Below are 20,664 nucleotides of genomic sequence, written 5' to 3'. Positions count from 1 at the left end.
TCATTTCGTGTTGTATATAAAAATGGGTTGTTTTTCGTTTAGAAAATTTCTTTTTCAAACTTCAACTGGTTCATCGTCACGCTCTACCGTCGCGCGTCAATACTTCATTAAAATATTGAAATTTATCTTTTGTTATTGATCAACGATGATTTACAAGAATTATCGTATATTTAGTAACTTTTTATACGAAATGATTTTTTAACCGATTTTCGGAGAACTCAGCTGTAGTTGAACCTCATTGATCTGATTTTCTGGATTTTTTTTTTTTTTTTTTTTTTTTTTTTTTTTTTTTTTTTTATCTATCCCGCATGACGATTGTTCAAGAAAGTGGATAAATTTTTCTTTTCTTTTTATACAAATCATTATTGATAAGAGTATAATCGAAGCATGAATTGAGAGAAAAACGTGTTGGGTTTACTGATTGTGAATGTAAAAATGAAATAACAGTCTGCGTAGTTTATTTGCCACAGGTAAAATACTTTTTGTCCGGGTATACCGTATAAAAATTTTTATTCGTTTTTCTTTTTCTTCTTTTATTTATTTTTTTTTTTTTCTCTCCTGTGTTCAAGTTTCGTGAAATTGCCTTCTTTTGAAAATAACTGAAAAACGTTTGAAGGAGTGTGAAAATTTTTATCGAAAGAAATTGACAAAAAAACAGAACTTTCTTGAATATATTTATATGTTTTTTTCTTTTTTGTTTTGTAAACGAATAATTTGTTACATTTGTTTCACGTTCATATTTCTCATCTAGTCAATTGCCAGTGAAAAAAATCGTCGGCTTTTTATTTATAAATGAAATTGTAAAACTTAATAATTTTTCACGTCACACATATTCATAATTAATTCATCGATTTGTTGTTGGGATGTATTATTATACCTATGTGTAAACGACAGAGCGAGCACCCCAGCAAAGTCTGATGCGACGTCAAGACGCGATCCGCGAGGGTAACGCCGACGTCGACGGTCAACAAGTGTCGAAAACCGAGGATCCAAACGACCCGCTATTTCCCACGCCAATATTAGACCTGAATCGAAATTCAGAGACAAATAAGACAACCCCGAATATAATCGTTAGCTCGCCTCAGCCAGTCAGGCCAAATCAACTTTCCATCTTGAATCCTCTGAGACCCTCGGAAAGCCCAGAGAACGGCTCTGGCTTCCTTACACCTGCTGAAACTGACGTGGAGACCCCAGAAGGCATTTCTCAGATCCTAGGTCAGGCATTATTTTTTTTTTTTTATCTTTTCGTTTATCGACAGTCTTTTCTCGTCTGTTCCTATTCCTTTTTTGTTTTCATTTTACCGTCTCGTTGTTCTTGTACTCATTTTTCTTACGTTTTAACCATTTTATTAACACAATATTTTTACTTTATATATATATATATATATGTATACGTTATAATTATGCCGATATAACGATATTTGTTTATTGTAACGCTTGATAAATTAATAATAACAACAATTAATGGGCTTACAGGGTGATATCGGTGGTGAAGAGCGTTTGAAGTTACGTAACTGCTTTGAATTTGTTTCAATGTTTCTTTCATGTATGCAACGAGTAAAAATCCAGCTTATTCAGGAATGTTATAACCTTTTACAAATTGTCTGGCTTATATAAATAAACTAACATTCTCACCTATAATCGAATCGCATTTAAACCAGAAACTTTACAAAATCTACATCGACTAAGGCTAACAATAAGAGGAAACAGAATGTCCATAAATTTTTTTCATTGTTACGTTGCTTGTGGCAGATTTTACCTGTCGAACGTAGTAACGTCTATTAATTCTATCGTATTTTTTACCGCATGAATAGATAACTGATGTAATATTTTGCTCGCGATATTTAAATATATCTACATTAGAGTGGCGCAAAAAAAACGACTGTTTTTTTTTTTTTTTAGTCTCCTGTGACAAAATGTTAGTTTTTGATGTTTTAAGAGCCCATTCCAAAGGACAGTTCGAAAAAAAATTTTTAAGAGGTCGCTCAACATTTTTTAAAACGTCAGAAATCGTCAATAATCGATTTTTTTTTTTTAATTTTTTCTTGTTACGGTATAATTTTACAGACAAAAAAAAATAAGGTTCCGAAAGTTTCAGCTCAAAATTTGAATTTTGAAAGGTCGCTCATAATTTTTTTCAATTTTTTGCTGCATTTCTTTAGATGTTTTCGAGCGACCTTTTAATATTCATATTAAAATTTCATAAATTTTTTTTCTTCAATTTAGTAAGAAAGAATAGATAACAATACAGGACGACATGAATTAAAAATCAAACAAAATACTGAAAATATAATTTTTTTAATTAAATTTTTTGACGATTTTTGACATTTTTTAAAATTTTGACCCACCTCTTAAAATTTTTTTTTTTCGTGCTGTCCTTTGGAGTGGGCTCTTAAAACATCAAAAACTAACATTTTGTCACACGAGACTCAAAAAAAAAAAAAAAAAAATAGTCGGTTTTTTTTCGCCACTCTAATCTACATACATGCATGTATTTGATTCTCATTATACTGTTTATTAATAATTATTTTCTTCTTTTACGGCAAGTATATGTATAATTTACAGGAATAATTAAAAGCAAGTAAAAATATTTGATTTGCGGTGATTGGTTTTAATTCAATGTTATAGGTTGTTTAAAAAAATTATAACTATATTGTGATAATTTTTGTGCACCGAAGGCGGTCGAATACCTACATACAGTGTATACCTGCTACGAGTACTGCAGAAATCACGCATACCTGGAGGGAGATATTGACGTTAATGTTACTTCTTTTTTTTTTTTTTCTTTTTTTAATGTTAATAACTTTCGTTTGCGAGTGTGTTTGCGCTTTAACGCTGATATCCACGTTTTCGCCTCCGCTTTTTTCAGTTCCTGGACCAGACCCATCGCCGACCAACGGCGAGGTTATCAGGCGACAGAAGTGCTCTAAGGCTCATCAGCAGACCAGTAAGTTATTAATAACACACGTGTCTTTGACGTCTTCGAAGCAATTGGAACACGACTTGAATTCCACGACTTGAAAATAATTCTCACACGATTATCTCACGTACCGTACCTAATACCTGCGGTACTATATTCACTTGGGACTATTATCCAAGAAACAAAGCTGCTTTTTGTTGTTCGATATCTGCGCTGGTGCAATTTTTAACAATGTTTTTCTCATCGCTTTGTCATCGCGAATCATCAGCTTCGCCTAATCGGTCAGTGACGGCGAACAATATACGCACAATATTATTATATATACATATATACGTATAATGTATCATCGTATATTTGTTTACCCTACTGACTAACTTCCCATTTATTCACGTCGAAACGTTTCGTTTCTCATAATCGGATCTTACTTGTCTGTCTGTCTGTCTGTCTTCTTATTGCGCATATACACTTTTTATTCCGTAGTTTTTCTCAACACGTGGGTATAGGTACTGCGGATAAACGAGTGGATACAAGTTCTCGTGAAAATTGTGTGGAAATTAATAATTATCTTGAATTTCCTTATACGCGAACGCGTTTTTACGATTATGCCGGTTCGGTTTGTGGAGAGAATTTAACGTGCGTCAGTCTTGTTTTACCTTTCTTTCTTCCTACCGTTGCAGAATATCATTTTTCAATATGAAAAATCCTCTTCATTAATTCATAAACATAATTTTCATTCGTCTCATATATAAATATATCTATATATATATATATATATATATATATTTTTTTTTTTATGCATAAATTGTGAACTTTATAGACTGTGTTTGTGGTTGTGGACGGTTTATTACTCATTGTTCGTTTTGTTTTACTAATTTTAGTTTTGAGTTGTTGGTTTTTTTTTTTTTTTTCCTTTCTCTTTTGTTTCTAATCAATCGTGTTAGTCAAACAAACTCGTTATATATCCTGTTACATGTGTATACTTTGATGTTTTCTTTATTCTGTCAATCAGATGACGAGGACCGCGCGACCAGGAGAGTTTCTTACTTGAAAGCTACGTGGGGTGAACGGATGCACGTCGACAGTGATCTTGAGCTCTCGGATTCCGAGCCAGTTCTCGGTTTAAGAAGGTAAGAGATGAGAGATGGTTAATCCTACAGTTTTCTATATGTTTATTTTATTTTCTTTTCTTTCTTCTTTCGTTCACATTTTATACATACGAATTTTGTATCTAACACCTGCAGGTAATGACGCGCGATTTTGCATACCCAGAAAATTTTTTTTTTTTTTTTTTTGCGTAAACGTACGAAACTATGAATCGATGGAGGAAATGTTCGTACGACGATAGATATTCTCTGGATGTGTATACACACGAATTATTTTCTCGCTAATCGATACGCCTATTGCGATTTAATGCAAGGACGATTTGCTGTTTGAAAAAGTAAATCTCTGCAATTATCCATGTCTTTTTTTTTTTTTATTTTTTTTTTTCTTCAATGTTAGTTTCTTTTACCACCTACGTTATTATTCTTTACCCTCGCAATTAATTTGCAAATGTTCTTCCGTCTAAACACGCACGTATACACACACACACACACACAAACACACCCAACACGCGTTCTTTGATCTTTTAATAACTAACGGGGAATATACGGTTGAACCTTTGTTTAATTAATTCCGTCACCTTTAATCATGTTTGACGAAAAAAAAGGGGGGTGGGGGGGAGGGGGAATGGTGTTAATCTACGTTCGTTTTTTTCTCGCTGTTTCCTACACCTCGAAAAATCTTTCGTTGTATTTAACACTCCGAGTCGGACATTCTTGTCGTGAGTTTACTTTTATAAAAAGATAGTATTTTATGATATGGTGGAAAATATTGTTCCACGAAAGTTTGTCTCACGATCCCGTTTACTCCTCCTCCCTCGTCCATTTTCACATATGAAATGTCATCAAAGCGTCGCAGTGTTTCTTTTGTTATTAGTGTGAAAAATAATTTCGGTTGAAAAAAAGGAATCAAATGTAAAAATTTTTTCCGCTTGTGTAGTGAACGGTGATAAAAACTTTGAAAATTTTATAGTTGACGTATAATCCATTCGATGCGAATAAAGAGGCAGGAAGCTTGTTAGGCAAATCGCAAGATTTTAAAAGGAAATTTCGTAGTATATAAATATATATGTATGTATTTAAATAATGAGACTGGGAAAGAAAGGGGGAAAAATATGACGAGACAGAGAAAGAAATAAGAAAACGTGGAATGAAATGTAAGAAATATGAGTAAATAAACGAGGAGCATGCAACTGGACATGACAATGAGCCCGATTCCAGCGCCCACAGGCGATGGCGTCCGCCCCTCTTTCCCGGGGACATAACACCCCTCCGACGCATCTTCGAGGATGTTACACAGGCGGCGTCGCTCCATCGTCACTCGCATCGGTGAGACCCCGCCTGTCCACCTGTGTCTGCTTACTTCGCATCCAACTACATATACATAATTAATATATGTATATATATATATATTAGGGTGGCGCAAAAAAACCGACTATTTTTTTTTTTTTTTTTTTTTTTTTTTGAGTCTCGTGTGACAAAATGTTAGTTTTTCATGTTTTAAGAGCCCACTCCAAAGGACAGTTCAAAAAAAAAATTCTAAGAGGTCGTTCCAAATTTAAAAAAATGTCAAAAATCGTCAAAAAATTAAATTAAAAAAATTATATTTTCAGTATTTTGTTTGATTTTTAATTCATGTCGTGGTGTATTGTTATCGATTCTTTCTTACTAAATTAATGAAATTTTAGTATGAATATTAAAAGGTCGCTCGAAAAGATCTAAAGAAATGCACGAAAAAATTGAAAAAAAATTATCAACGACCTTTCAAAATTCAAATTTTGAACTGAAACTTTCGGAAACTTATTTTTTTTTTGTCTATGAAAGTAGATCGTAACAAGAAAATAAAATTTAAAAAAAAAATCAATTTTTGACGATTTCTGACGTTTTAAAAAATGTGGAGCGACCTCTTGAAAATTTTTTTTTGAACTGTCCTTTGGAGTGAACTCTTAAAACATCAAAAACTAACATTTTGTCAGACGAGACTCAAAAAAACAAAAATAGTCGGTTTTTTTGCGCCACGCTAATATATATAATATTCATTAACTTTAACTACCCTTTGCAACATTCTATAGTAGAAATTATTAGTCAATTATATCTATAATACCTATATATGTCCTGGGTATGATCAATACGTGTATACGTATTTATGTATATAATATATATGTATATTTATTAGAGTGGTCCTTAAAAAGAGCATTTTTTAATTTCGACCGGTTCGAGGTCCGAATCAGCTTCACACAATTGGAAAATAATTCCCTAATTTTTTTAGATTCTTATCTCGACTCTAACCCGTGACCCCAAGAGAGTGGATTTTCTTATTCGAACTGTTCAGGGACACATCAAATCTACCCAACGGATTTAGATGAAAGTTTGATAAAGGCGGGGTCTTTGAGTCATTGATTACGAATCTGAATTCAAAATTTGAAAATTCGAAGTGGCGGATCCAATATGGTGAATCAAAACCCGATGAGTCACTTGATATTACCATTTTGGATTCATTATTTTGAATTTTGGAATTTCGAGTTCACATTCGTAATCAGTAACCTCGAGAACCCTCGAGTACCAAGTTTTATCGAAATCAGTAAACTTTTTGGATTTCGCTCCACCACATCGGATCCCCAATTTTAAATTTTCAAATTTTAACGTCAGATCCGTAATCGACGACCCAAGAAACCACCGTATACAAAATTTTGTCTCAATCCCTTCGGTAGACTTGATGTGCCCCTGAAATGGTTCAATGGAATCCACCCTCTTTGGGACACGTTAGAATTGGGAAAAAAAATATAAAAAGATCAGGGAATTTGTTTTAATTATCTGGAGCCAATTCGGGGGGGGGGGGAGCTGTTCGAAATTCAAAGAAGACCTTTTTAAGGACCACCCAAATATACTATACCTACTATACCACAGCAAGTGTACCATGTAACGTATACTCGTATATTGTGCAATTAATTATTGAATGAATCGCTTACAAGATCTGCACTATATATATACAATTTTGTACGTGACGTATATTGTAATTGTACTTGTATGTGCGAGCTACGTGCTGCAGTGTTTTACTCCTTTTTTATTTTTTTGTTTCTTTTTCTTCTCTCGAAATACCATTTCTAATTTTCATCCACTTTTCCGTCTGTCCGTTCGTTCGTTCGTTCGTCCGTTTCATCGTTCGTTCGTTCGTTCGCCTGGCTGCTGCTGCTGCGTGTGTGTGTGTGTGTTTTTCGTACGCATATATCGCATATGTTATGTACATACAAGGTTTATATTCACACATTATGCAGTAGAATACGTTGTCGGTAAAATTGTTTTGTTTTGTCACGAATTTTCCAGCGAGACATTTCGATCAGATGTTAGTCTTGATAGTTTCAAAGTTGTGGAAACCTTACGAATGGAAATCGTGAATTTATTGTACGAATTTTGTTGAATGTTTACACGTACTGCATTTATATAATATTAATAATATATATTTTGCAGTAACGAGAGTAAGATTTACAATCCTCAATATCGTGTCGGAACATAATAAGCGTATTGTAGAATGTCTTTTGCTTTTTAACATTTTTCTTTAACGAAGGGAAAATTTATTTTGCAAATTTTAACAGACAAGAAGAAATTTAGTTCAAAGATTTCAGCAATTTTAATCATTTTTGAAGTGTAATTGAAACGGAATTTTATTATTTGTATTCTCTACTCGTGAGGTGGGAATAAATTTTACAATATTTCCATATTTCGATATACGGTTGCGTGAATTTTGGATGACTGAGCGATTTCAACGACAGGATATTTTTCATAAACCGCGTGTACAAACTTTGAATATGAAAATATGATTTTAACCGTATTTAAAAAATTGGAAGAATACGGTTTTAAACGGAACACGTTTTTGGATCAAACAAAAGAAAAAAGAATAATACCATCGTTATACCTTATATAAATACATTCTAAGAGCTTTTGCAATAATAAAATTGTGGCACAGAACCTTGTGTATCCTGTAATATCTACACATACATGTATGCATATATATATATTATATAATATAGTATGCCGCATACGTTGTGTTGTTTACAAAGTTTATCAAACTTCCAATGTACGTACACATAATATAACTGTGCATTATAACGCGAAGGGTGATCGTATTTGAGGATAAACTAGCGCCTGCAGTCAGGCAACCCGAGTCTCGTCTTGCCAATTATTGGACTTGGGTAATGCTGGGCTGCCTGCCATCAGGCGCTATTTTACTTCTCAGATAATAATCTCCCATATACCCCACTATTGCCTGGGTATATACATATATACTTGTATCATACGTGTGTAGTAAAATATCTAACGTACACAGTTACACACATATATCGTACCAACAATCATCTCTACACACACACACTTGGAAATAATTGTTCAACTGAGAAAAATCAAAGCAACAATAACCTTACGTGATTATTTATCTCTTTCGAAGTTCCACATCCTTCATTTATCATAATTTCGATTCGACCTTTTGCATACGATTAATATCCGATTAAAGTCTAAGAAACAATATTGTTTGTGATAAAAAAAATAAAATAAATAACGTCATTACACATGGTCGAATAAAATGATAAAAATCATACTGCACAAATTCTCACGAAATCGATTTACGGATAATATCTATCATTTGCACACAGATACACACATTCACATGAAACACATACAGTTGTACTACTGATTTCGTCTTTGATTAATAAAAATTTAATGATGTAACGCTTTGTCGATTAGTTTGTTACGCGTTCTCGCAGAAAAAATAATAATTTTCAAAGAGTGTGAAAATATATGCACGCGTGTGTTTTAACATTGCGGTGAATTTTACAGCAACAGCATCACCGGGGGTCACAGCAACTCCAGTGGCACCGTGAGTCTGAAAGACGCTGAACCCGTCGAGAGAGAAGGACCTCTTCACGTGAAATACACCGTCCTCGAAGGAAAGGTAGGAAAGCTAGGCAATTTTCCGCAGTTTTTTTTTTCATCGAATGACTTTACCTTACCATGTACACTTTAGGTCACGGATCCCGAGGCGGCGAATTTTTAAAACAAGTCTGTTACGTTGGCAATGCAGATTCAGCGTCCAGTGTTACCAACTTTCGGCCGCTAAGGTCTGAATCTGCATTGCCAACGTAACAGTCTTCTCCTAAAAATTATTCGTTTCACTATCAGAATCCGCGACGGAATGTGTTATTCCGATATTTGTTGATCCTCGTATACAATATTCAACAGCGATGATGTCTGCTTTACGACGCGGGTATTTCTGAATCGTAAAAAAGGCTTTGAGTTGATCGTCAAACGTTTATGTCGTCAAAAAGTTTTGCCATTCTTATACATTGAGTTTATCACTAAATTTTCATCATTATTCAACCCTTTAAAAGAGCATTCAATTATATTCAATTATATGCTTATCACGCCTTTTAGCTAAAGTATTTTTCTTTATTTTCTATTTCAGCGATCAACAGACCGTTCATGGAAACAAGTCTGGGGAGTACTGCGTGGTCCAATTCTTTACTTTTACAAGGATCGTCACAGTCAGGTTAGTTCTTTTAAAACGGTCCGCACATTGCCATTTTTACAAATAAAAACCGGCTCTTGGCGAGCCAAATTCGACAAAAAAATTATTTCCGGTTGGATTTTGCAGTTTTTTTCACAAATCGAGGTAGCTTTGACGTTCGATCGGTAACTTGTTCATCGACTTATTAGCATCAATCCGTTCATCGGAAATCACGTGAAGTCGTGCGTCATAATTAGCCTCGCTTACGTAGTTTATTATTTCAATTAATTCGCACCTGCAGCTTCTGCCTATCCGTTTAATTGATCGCCAAACTCATGCAACAGTGATCGCCGGACGTCGGCTTTTTGTACTCGGCAAAACTTGTTGCAGATAACTTTAACGTCAAAGGCTGATTAGTATGGCGAACGACGAAGTTGCGTTGCTATATCGAGTTACAATCATATCGCAATATCCTCTTGCGCAGGCCGTCTTACATACTAATCGATATTCGACGTTTCATTCAATCTTCTCCTTACTCGGACTGTCCATGTGTGTTACTGACACGGTTATCGGAATTCCTGTGTCATTGTTCCGCTTTGAACTCAAGCTTTTTCCGAATTCACACGGATCGCGAAGCGACCACGAAATTCATGAGAATATTGAAAAATTCGCAGGAGTAATGACGCTAATTCAACGATCAAACTTTCAAGGACGAAAGCTGTTAATTGGGACGAAAATATGTCGAAAGCTACGTATATAATCGGCGGAAGTTTACACATTTTGAGACTCTTGCGTTCGTGAAAATAATCACACATGATTGGACACGTGCGCAATCAGTTTCTCTGCAAATTGAAAAGGAAGAAAAAAATAGGAGGTTGGATTCAAGTGTATAAAAATATACTATAACAATAATAATCGCACCTTGCAGATCAGGTCCGAATACAAGGCTATTTTGGCATCAACTTCAATCCGCAATATTTTTATCTTATCTCTTTCGTCGCTGTGTCGAAAATATGGATCTAGGCATGTACAAAAGTCTAACAAGAACAAGTCTACATTGTACAATATTGCATTTTATACACGTTGAATGATTCTCATCGATGACTTACGAATCCAACTCCGATCGCATGGTTACGTGTAACCAACGATGGTTATTTCAACTGGAATAAATTCAACGGAGCATAATTAATGCACCGTAAATGCGAACTCGCGATTTAAACCAGCGATACGGTGACCAGGCGACGGAAACACATGTCTCTTTCCGTGTGTTCGAGCTGGTTACTCCGACCGCAAAATGAGATAGACGAAGCCTGGCTGGACTCGTTTTTCTTCACGTTCCTGCAATATTCAGTTGACATCACGTTTCTGCAACTTATAGCCGTGCACAACGGTTTGGCTAGTGGTCCGTCACGTTCCATTTCTCAATTTTCAACTCTCAACTATGCGGATTAGGGAACGAAATTTTCTTCACACTGTCTGTGCAGTAGTTATTCGTTTAAACGTTCCCTGCTTTGCTGCGGAACGGGTCGCGAAAAGTTTTTTCCCCGCCAGTTTGACACGAGTGAAAGGTTCGCCAGTTGTCGTCGCTTATCCCCCTTTTCATTCGCTTCCTACTTGACGTGGTGGTGACCAGTCTATGTCATTCACGTCTGATGCCTTCTTGTCTCTTGGTTTACAATACCGAATTGCGGCGGGATTCTACTTGTCGCGATTCAAAAATACGTTTATTCTCTGATCTCTGATTTACTCAGGGGAAACGAGTGAATCGTTCATTTTCTTCTTCTTCCTCTTTTTTAATCTGATCCGTCAAGTTCGTTAATTGAGTATACAAAGTGATGATGAGATACTACGGTAATTTAAAAAAATACCAAAATTTGTTTGCGTCTATAGTGTAGTGGAAAAATGGTGTCCTTGGTGTCGTTGATGTTGTATGAAAAATTTGAATAACACCGTGATAAAAAATAAAGTTAGTCGAGTGTCGTCGGTGATAATTATTCCAAAATTATACACGATCCTCGAAATGCTGGGACCGAGTGGAAGCGGTTCGCAATCTTCTATTCCGCTGCATGTCAATAGCCACGGTCTCTTTGCCAGAAGATTGCTCAGACGATGGAGCATCACGGCCCCTTGGGTAAAAAATAAAATGAAATCAAAGCACACGTCTATTTTCATAGATTTTAAATCGTACGGTTTGAATCAAGTCGAAATTGACAAGTCTAATAATGTATTCTGTAAATCTTATAATACCTACCTAGACGAAACGACGACGAAATGTTTCCTTAAGAATTTAACCATGGTAATCAATTTGATAATTATCAATTAAAAAGAAACGCATGGAAGGAAGCTCGAGTGATTTTCTGATCGTGTATTTGGCATCAGAGTGAATCTGTGGAGGAGAGGGAGCCTGTGCTTTAGGGACAAAGTTAAGCTCTCGGGGAGTTAATTCGGAGGCGGACGAAAAGCGTGTATATATTTTTATGTGTATGTGTTATACATACATGAAAGCTCCGCATGGTTACGCAATGGTTGGGGCGCGTGGTAGTAAGTTGACGTGTTAAAAATAAGTCTTTAGTTTTGTGGAGACCACGCTAAGAAAAAGGTGCTTTTTAAGTGTGCGTCTCGCTCGGTTCGCTTTGCGCTTCGGCGCCTGCCTTTTCCTACACAACCCTGTTATTCGCCTTCCCGCGTTTTGCATTCGATGTATCATTACCGCATAATTTAACAACGATAATTCACCGTTTTATACTACTACATATATATATGTAAACACGGGCTTATGCTTGGATTATTACAATCGGAAGGTATGAACAAGGTACGAGATAAATATTCCAAGTACAAATTTAATACGCAAAAAGAGAGAGAAAATCTAACAGACAGTATATAATCCATCGTAATTTATAATCGTTTGTTGCATTAACCAATACCGTCGATTATTATACTCAGATTTGGTTACATATTTATTGTATTTTAATTCGCTGACGACCCGGCTATAATAGCGATAAATATCGCAGCACGTACGGTGCGTTATAACCGCACACAGATTTTATATTATACACATACCTGTATCCATTGACGACGAAAATAAATGCGATAGAGAGAAACTAGTGACGTAAAGAATGAAACTAATATATACACATGGATATACATATATATATATACGTAGAGCAAGCGTATAGAGTAATGTTATAATAACAACAAGCATTATACGTATGTAATAATCTTTTTCGTCGTATTTTCGCAGAGTCCGTCGGCGACGGGCGACGGCGATGCCGGACAAAACGTCGACGTACGATGTTCCCTGGTCGACGTTGCCGAGGATTATACAAAGAGAAAACACGTCCTCAGGGTCGCCAATCCAGCCGCCGAAGTCTTGCTTCAATCCGAGGATGCGGCCTCCATGGCTCTCTGGCTTCGCGCCCTCCACAAACACGCAGCGACCGAGAAATCATCCGTTAGTAGACGTTTTTCCCTCGATAAATATATATATATATGTATATATATATATACGATTTTACCATTATATAATGAAAAAATTTTATTCCGTTAATTTCTCCGTTTCATGATTGAATCGCGACTATGCGAATTCGGCGTGAACGGAATTTATCTTGGGACGGAATTTTTATAACTATTTTAAATATGCGAGATAATTTTTTTATGCAGGATAATTTTATCACGTCAAGAAATCGTTTGAATTTCTCTCCTAAATTGGTATCGAATGCCATGAATTATACCCGCTGACATATTGATGAAGCTCGCGCGCTTTATAAAGCTGTCGTCGTGAATTGTACCTTGTGAATTTTAAACGGCGCATACTTGTGTGTATCGACGTCGATTTTTTAATGAATAAACTCTCTACTCGTGATGATAAATAAATAATTATGATGATGGGTTCTTTTGCGACAGTGCGACATACTGCGAAACAAGGAAAAATAAATAAGATCAAATTTTGTACATCCTGATGATTATGATTATCAAGTGTTGCGGTGAAAATGTAGATAAAATTTGCAAGAAGATTACGACTCTTTTCGAGGAATTTTTATTGTTGTATGAAATGTTGTAAATTATCATTTATGTGATAGGACACTGCCACAAGTACGACCAAGCAGCAAGCGGTTCCTCAAACTCCAGGACCAACAACACCAAGTGCGACGGCTCAAGGTGGTCAGCGGTTGAGTCCACTGCCAAGTCACAAGGGGATTCGGAAATTCACGTCGTTCAGGAATCGATCTCCGACCGGGCAATCCCCTGTTAATAAAACGAGGAAGCCCAGTCAAACTATGGAAAATTTACCATCTCCGAAAAGTAAAACTTGGAAGGGCAGAGTCGCCAAACAACTTAGGCGAATGCATGGACAGGCTGAATCTCCGTCATCTCCGACCTCTCAGCTGCCACCCGAAGGCGCCACATTCAAGATTCCGCTGGAGCTGTGCCGACCAGTGAGTTCATTTTAGAGACAATCTGTTGTGACGGTATTATAAATTTTTGAGCCGTTCAAACACAGTATGATTTTTCGTTGCAGTCCACATTCTCCATGTATGTACCGTTTATTGTGGAAATGTGTACCAGCATAGTTGAAGAGCGAGGACTTGAGGTGATTGGAATATACAGAGTACCAGGCAATACGGCTGCTATATCCCAACTGACTGAAAGTGTGAACAAGGGAATTCAGAATATCAATTTACAGGTAATTCTGACTTTTGAGATCAACGGCGGTATCATACGAGGTATGTAGAAATTCGTCACAAGTTATATATGATTTTTTTTTTTCAGGATCCAAGATGGAGCGACGTCAACGTGATATCATCGCTGTTGAAATCGTTTTTCCGTCAGCTGCCGGATTCTCTACTAACTGCCGATCTTTATCCAATGTTTATTGACGCAGATAAGATAGAGGATCCTCAAAGGAGGATGGCGACGATAAGGAAATTATTACGTGATTTACCAGAACACCATTTTGAGACATTGAAGCATTTGCTGTTTCATTTAAAGAAAGTCGTTGAGCACAGTGAAGTTAATAAAATGGAGGCTAAAAACTTGGCTATTGTATTTGGACCCACTTTAGTTAGGGCCAGCGGTTCCAGGGACAACATGGTCACCATGGTTACAGACATGTCGCACCAATGCAGAATTGTTGAAAGCTTGCTGAATAACGTAAGTCGTCAATGTCATCCTTACATATCTAGCCAGTTATTTGAATCAATATAATTACGAATGCAATAATCCAACTACACGTTTAACAAACAAGGAATCGGAACTAAACAATTGGTTTTTTTGTATTCCTCTTTAAGGTCGATTGGTTCTTTTCTGAGGAGGATTTGGACGACCTGAGCAGATTGAGCGTCAATCTGAGCCTTCCAGCAGATGGAAGTGAAGTAGAACCGACATCCATCATTAACCACAATCTCCTCCTGAACAATATCCATAAAGTTGAAGGTAGGTATGAGGAATGATGAAGCAAGATGAAATATGTTGTTAACGGTCGGTAATAAGCCAGGGATTTCCTTTTGAAAAAATGATTGCGCTAGGTTGAAAACAATGAAAACCAAAACTTGGTTGAAATGAATCAGGATTTAGCATGCTTTGATAGTTTCTTTGTGCCTAATTTTTAATTCATTTCAATGATTAGAAATTAAAACTACCGATGGGGCTTAATCACTTCGTGTCTTATTTTTCTTTTTTTTTCTCGCAGTAATCACCAGAGACAGCTTATTGAGATTGAAATTTCTTGTAAATTTAATTTCTCTCTATTATTGGCAGAGTGGATTTTAATTTGCTTTTATTATCATTCAGTTTTGTTGGCACATTTGCACTCACTAACTCCAAATCATATAATCTATTTGAATCATGTGATTTCGATTTTATTTTGTCTCTGAATTATGTTACTCATGCTATTTGTTATGATTTTTTTTTATTTGCCTCCTTATATTTATTTATTTATTTTGCTTGCTCTTATTTTGCTATGACACAGGCATGCGCGAAATGGTCTCAGCTAGGGATATTGTATCCTCAATCATATCCGCAGCTAACAGGAAAATTCAGAGGAGACGAAAGGGACAGGACGAACCAGACAACGAAGAACATGATGACGATAAGGTTGGTTCAACTGTAAAAATAGTGATTGTTTGAACGTATATTCCTTGAGCCGTCAAACCAACGAAGCGTTCGAAATTATATTCAATTCGGAGTAGATTAGAGTTTTTTCTGTAATCATACGTTATTTATTCGTTCATTTTCGTTGTTTACCCTAGTCAAGAACGCAATCACAAGTTGAAAACCCCGCCGCATCAAGACAAAGCATGGCAATAGCCGAACGTCAATGTACAGTCAGCGAAATGGTGTCGATGCACGAGAATAAGAGTCAATCGAATCAGTCGGCAAGTTCTAGTGGCAGTAATACTAATTTTTCGGGAAATAGTAGCGCGACAAATTCTACCTTGACTCAATCTAAGTACTCGACAAGCCAGCAAATTGGTACTACAACATCCTCCGAATCTCCCAGAATCTCAGACGACGTCAGTCAGAGTACTTTCGATACGATATCAAATATGTCTAATTTTTCGAACGATACAAAGCAAAGCAACGATGAAGTTGCCATAAGAACGTACGCCGGATTGAGCGCTACTACACAAGAAAGAATAAGGAAATTTGAACAGGAGACTAAGGCGATGCTGCAGAGGGATCAACCTCGACAGAGACGCGAGGCGGAAAAACGTGAAGAGGAAAGAAAGAGAATTGAAATGGAATGGCAGTTGGCGAAACAAGAAATGGAGAATGACGACCTTTTGGACAACATTGTCGTTGGAACCGTGACTCCCACCTTCTTTTCCGAAAGATTGTCCAGCTCCAATGCCAGACTTTCTAGTAGATCGATAGATGTCAACGATAGCTGTAACCAATCGAGAGCTACAGCACGAATACTGCCTACTTCAGTTGCTGTGCAACAGCAACCGACGTCACAACAAAAGGCTCAGGCAAGCAGCCAGCTGTCTAGCATATTAGGGGAAAAGATGATTAATGGGGTCGTTAAAAAATTCAAGACTGACAAGGAGGTAATTTTTAATGATACTTATTATTGATTCAAAGAATAACAATAACGAACTGCATACCATTGCAAATTAACTTCGAAATTCTTTTTCTCAACTTCTCCAAAAAACCAAAAAGAAACCGTTTTTCGATATAATTTTAGCCATCGATGGATTCTTTGTACCTTCCGCCCGCACGTTACGGCAGTCTAGACTCCCTGCACGAGGTTCACTCGCATACATCACCTTCGCCATCGCATCAGCATCGCGGCTTACCTGGAGACGTTTCTGACGATGGTTAGTACCGATTGTTTGTTTTCATACTCTTCATACTTAACGATTATACTACATCGTGAAAAAATATATTTCGTTTCCTGTAAAGTGTTCATGTTTAAGATTGTGAGAAACTAAGAACTTCTAACGTTATCCTTACACTGTTCTAAAATTTCCAACTTGATTCAACAATGAATTGGTACAGTTTTTTATCATTTATTTTTTTATTTTTGAAACATGTGTTTTTTTATAACTTAAATGTGAACTTAATAATAATATGTACATGCTCTATTCCTTGTGATTGCATAAAAATTAGAATTTAGCTAGTAATTCGAGCATTTCCTACACGTAAACGTACATACTCTTACATTAGCACTTTACACGCTACATACATACCTATTTTACATCATGTATAGTTTCGTATTTCTGTCATATAACAACAATTACTTATCAAATTATTTTTATTTCACGATAACGGATTGCTATTAATACAAACCCAGGAAAATTCTGGGGGTTGTTAATTGGTGTCATTTATAGACTACTTTTTCATCGCACAATTCATTTCAAATATTGATTAATAGTCTATCGTTATTAAACTAATTACCCACCGTACCTCCAGTATTTTCCAGTATTTATTGTACATTCGTCAAGTTCTATACATGCGTTGGATTTATTTACGTTATTTTAAATAACATATGTAAGATAATTTTGTTTTACGTAACATGTGTCTACGTCATAATTAAGATCGGTGGGGAAACACGTGTTTCCCAATTTTGCTGAATTCCATTTTTCGTATAATATATTTGAGCACAATTGGTATACGTAATTCATTATCAACATTACTATTTATTGTTTATGTGTATTTTGTGTGAAAATATCCAAGTCAGTGTTTTTATAATCTAAATTATTGTAATTATGTATACGTTTCAAAATGAATAGGCTAGATTTTATTCGATACTTGCGTAATATAAAATATTACGAGGATATAAGCGTATATATATATATTCTTTCTTCATACACGCTTATCAACGAATTTACGTATACTTGTCAATATCTATTTTATTGTTCATTGATTTTTTCATTACTTTATAAAAACTAATTTGCCTTCGAATCAAGGATAGTATCATAAAACACGCATTCGTGAAGACTGCCAAATGTCAATTTATTCTCTCTGTGTATTTTTCTTTCTGTAATTTGCTTCTGATGGTCGGTGAGTGTAGCTGGATCTTGTTTCCTACACTGGACTCAGAAGATTCTCACTATTAACAAAAAGCTTTCTAGGTACTTTTTTCTACATTTCAAAACAAAAAATTACAATCATTCCTTTTTCCACGCATAATATATTTATTATGCTGGTTCTTACGCATTCATAAATATTAATTTTCGTATTAAAATTTAGTTATAAATTGCAGAAAGTCTTTTTTTCTTGTAAGATGCTGTATGCTTATTTTATTTTCCTCACCGAGCATGCAGTACCACTTATTAAGTACTCTTCAATGATTATTTTTATATTGAATGATGCCTCAAATAACACTCGGAATAATCAAATGCTTCTCGAATTCAAATATACTTTGACTATACCTGTAATGTCAAGTTTAACATTGGATTGGAGAAAACTGTAAAAAAAATCGTTGTGGATCATTCTCTGTAAATAACTTTTGAACAACGACTTGCATGTTAGGCTTTTGATATTTTATATCTTTTTGTAACACTACTTCAAACCAAATTCGGTTCAATTGTTGATGCTGAGTGACATGAAAGAAAAAGCCTTGCTGCCAATGTGCTTCACTGGCTTGCACGCTGAATAGAATCAGGGTGTTGTTAATGCGTTCAATTAATACTACTTATGCATAATTTTTAACTATAAGTTGTTACTGTGAAATATCGAATATGTGAAAAGTAGGGGGGAAGAAAAATCAGAACCGCACAATGTGAAATTTTATTACAATTTTCACACGAATTGTAATTGCGGAAAGTCTTCAACAATATCTCGTATTTTATTTCTCGCTTGAAAACTGCTTATTTTTATTTTGGTCATTCTTGCAATATTTAGTACAATAATAGATTGTACAGTAGGACTTTAATAGGTTCATACGGATAGTGTAAAAAAAATTTATCAAGTCATTGGGAATTGTAGAGAGAAATTGTTTTTATTGTAAATGAATTGCCACTCTGCCCCCACTAACATTCCTCAGCAGCTTATAAACGTGCTTCCGATATCTATGTGCAGTATTTTAATTGGTCCTACTGTATGAGCTTCCTCTCTAAAATTAGTTTCGATCGAAAAATAAATTGTAAATGCGCAAAATGTGTATAGAAAAAAACTTGTATTATACATTATCTACAGAAACTTTCAAGTAAATAAGTTACATAAATTTAAGAAATGATACTATCAAACGGTGTTGAATTTTTACTTACTTTAAAATGTTGCATGTTTGAGAGTCCATTTTTAATTGAAACTGGGACAATAAATCAGCAATGTTTGAGTAGATATATTACGAATTATTCTGAATAAACATTAGAAACGTTCAAAAGCTATGTGATAGCGTACTAAGCTTGTGTTTGAAAATAAAAATGAACTCTGATCTTTTTTCCTTTGTACTATTCATATGAAATTACGTAGGCATACACCAAACCCGGGTTTTTGGTACTACATATCGACCCATCTACACGGTGCTCCAGGGGCCAGTGGCCCCACCTCGAAGACACCGCCCCCATCCCCAGCCCCCACAGGCCCCAATTCAGACCCAGCATCATCAACCCCAGGGGCAGGGGCATCATCCAAGACTTTAAACAAATTCCTTAGAGGTAAATCAGACCAGAGGTGTCTGAGGAGCAGACGGCTGTGTCATCTGAATGGCTTAAATTTTTTCAATCGTTTACACACGTTTTCTCGTTGTTTTTCTTTATGCGATACAAAATATAAAACGAGGTTCATAGGATTTTTCATCATGCAATATGTATTCTTGTATTCCTCAAACTCATATATCTGTACTCCAAATCCTGAATTCGATCAAGAATACGAGAGTATTGTATTCATACATGTGGCGGATGAAACTTCCTGCTCATCATTTACTAATTAGCGTTTTACGTTTTAAAACTTGCAGCTCATCAGCTTATAAAAAAAAAACCAATTCTCATCGTTCTTATATTTCATGCCGCAGACAACTCACACTTTGACCTGTCATGTCGCACGCAAGCCATTTTTAACACGTTTGCACATCACAATTCATCTTTATTGTTGAGAATTATGTTTGCCAATGATGTGTTATTATTCTTATTTTAATATTATTGTTGTTGTTGTTATTATTATTATTATCATTATTATTATCATTATGATTATCGATATTATTGTTACTGTTATTATTTCAGGAATGTTCACTTGGCAATATCCATAGCTGCAACAATACTACTACTTGTCTACCTGTTAGCATTATTTATTATCGTCTTATAATTGTACCTAGTGTATTTTTTGTGCTCAAATAATAATTATTGTACGTTGTCCAAAAGAAAATATGCTTTATGTGTTAGATCATACATGAATATGCATACCGAGTTAATCAGACGCTGTTTACTGTAATGAGAATATTTTCTTTTTCGTTTACAGGTAGCGATCTTTTAACTAGCCTTACGTCGACCTTTGACAGAAAATGGAAATCACTTGTGAATCCACCCAGCCAATTGACGCCGTCCGATCCACCCTCGAATAAACGAGACAGCAGCTGCAATAATTGTTCCACGAATCATCAACCTGCAGAGGTCTATCGAGATCCCAGCCTCCACAAAACCTCTACAGGAGACAAGATACATCTCCCATACACCAAAAATGTAAGACCTTCAACAAATTGTGAT

General features: G+C 35.6%; 1 protein-coding gene across 9 annotated transcripts in view; it reads left to right on the top strand.

Moving 5' to 3' along the window:
• Positions 1 to 20,664, top strand: part of LOC124408260 (rho GTPase-activating protein 21-A) — a 112,651-nt gene that overhangs the window by 88,382 nt on the left and 3,605 nt on the right. For 3 of the 9 annotated variants that reach the window (XM_046885089.1, XM_046885088.1, XM_046885092.1), the window contains 15 exons: positions 895 to 1,215; positions 2,870 to 2,947; positions 3,930 to 4,047; positions 5,242 to 5,349; positions 8,851 to 8,965; positions 9,476 to 9,559; positions 12,759 to 12,968; positions 13,597 to 13,953; positions 14,037 to 14,201; positions 14,288 to 14,668; positions 14,806 to 14,950; positions 15,486 to 15,610; positions 15,766 to 16,566; positions 16,704 to 16,836; positions 20,420 to 20,640. In XM_046885089.1, coding sequence (XP_046741045.1) covers positions 895 to 1,215; positions 2,870 to 2,947; positions 3,930 to 4,047; positions 5,242 to 5,349; positions 8,851 to 8,965; positions 9,476 to 9,559; positions 12,759 to 12,968; positions 13,597 to 13,953; positions 14,037 to 14,201; positions 14,288 to 14,668; positions 14,806 to 14,950; positions 15,486 to 15,610; positions 15,766 to 16,566; positions 16,704 to 16,836; positions 20,420 to 20,640 — 3,362 coding nt within the window. Of the gene's footprint in view, positions 1 to 894; positions 1,216 to 2,869; positions 2,948 to 3,929; positions 4,048 to 5,241; positions 5,350 to 8,850; positions 8,966 to 9,475; positions 9,560 to 12,758; positions 12,969 to 13,596; positions 13,954 to 14,036; positions 14,202 to 14,287; positions 14,669 to 14,805; positions 14,951 to 15,485; positions 15,611 to 15,765; positions 16,567 to 16,703; positions 16,837 to 19,435; positions 19,621 to 20,419; positions 20,641 to 20,664 lie in introns of those variants that run through there. The other 6 variants (XM_046885097.1, XM_046885090.1, XM_046885093.1 and 3 more) reach the window with 6 other exon arrangements.

This window comes from Diprion similis, chromosome 7 (genome assembly GCF_021155765.1).
Source record: "Diprion similis isolate iyDipSimi1 chromosome 7, iyDipSimi1.1, whole genome shotgun sequence".
In the NCBI taxonomy this organism is placed as follows: domain Eukaryota; kingdom Metazoa; phylum Arthropoda; class Insecta; order Hymenoptera; family Diprionidae; genus Diprion; species Diprion similis.
Note: the sequence above shows the minus strand (reverse complement) of the source record. Positions and strands in the feature narration are given on the sequence as shown.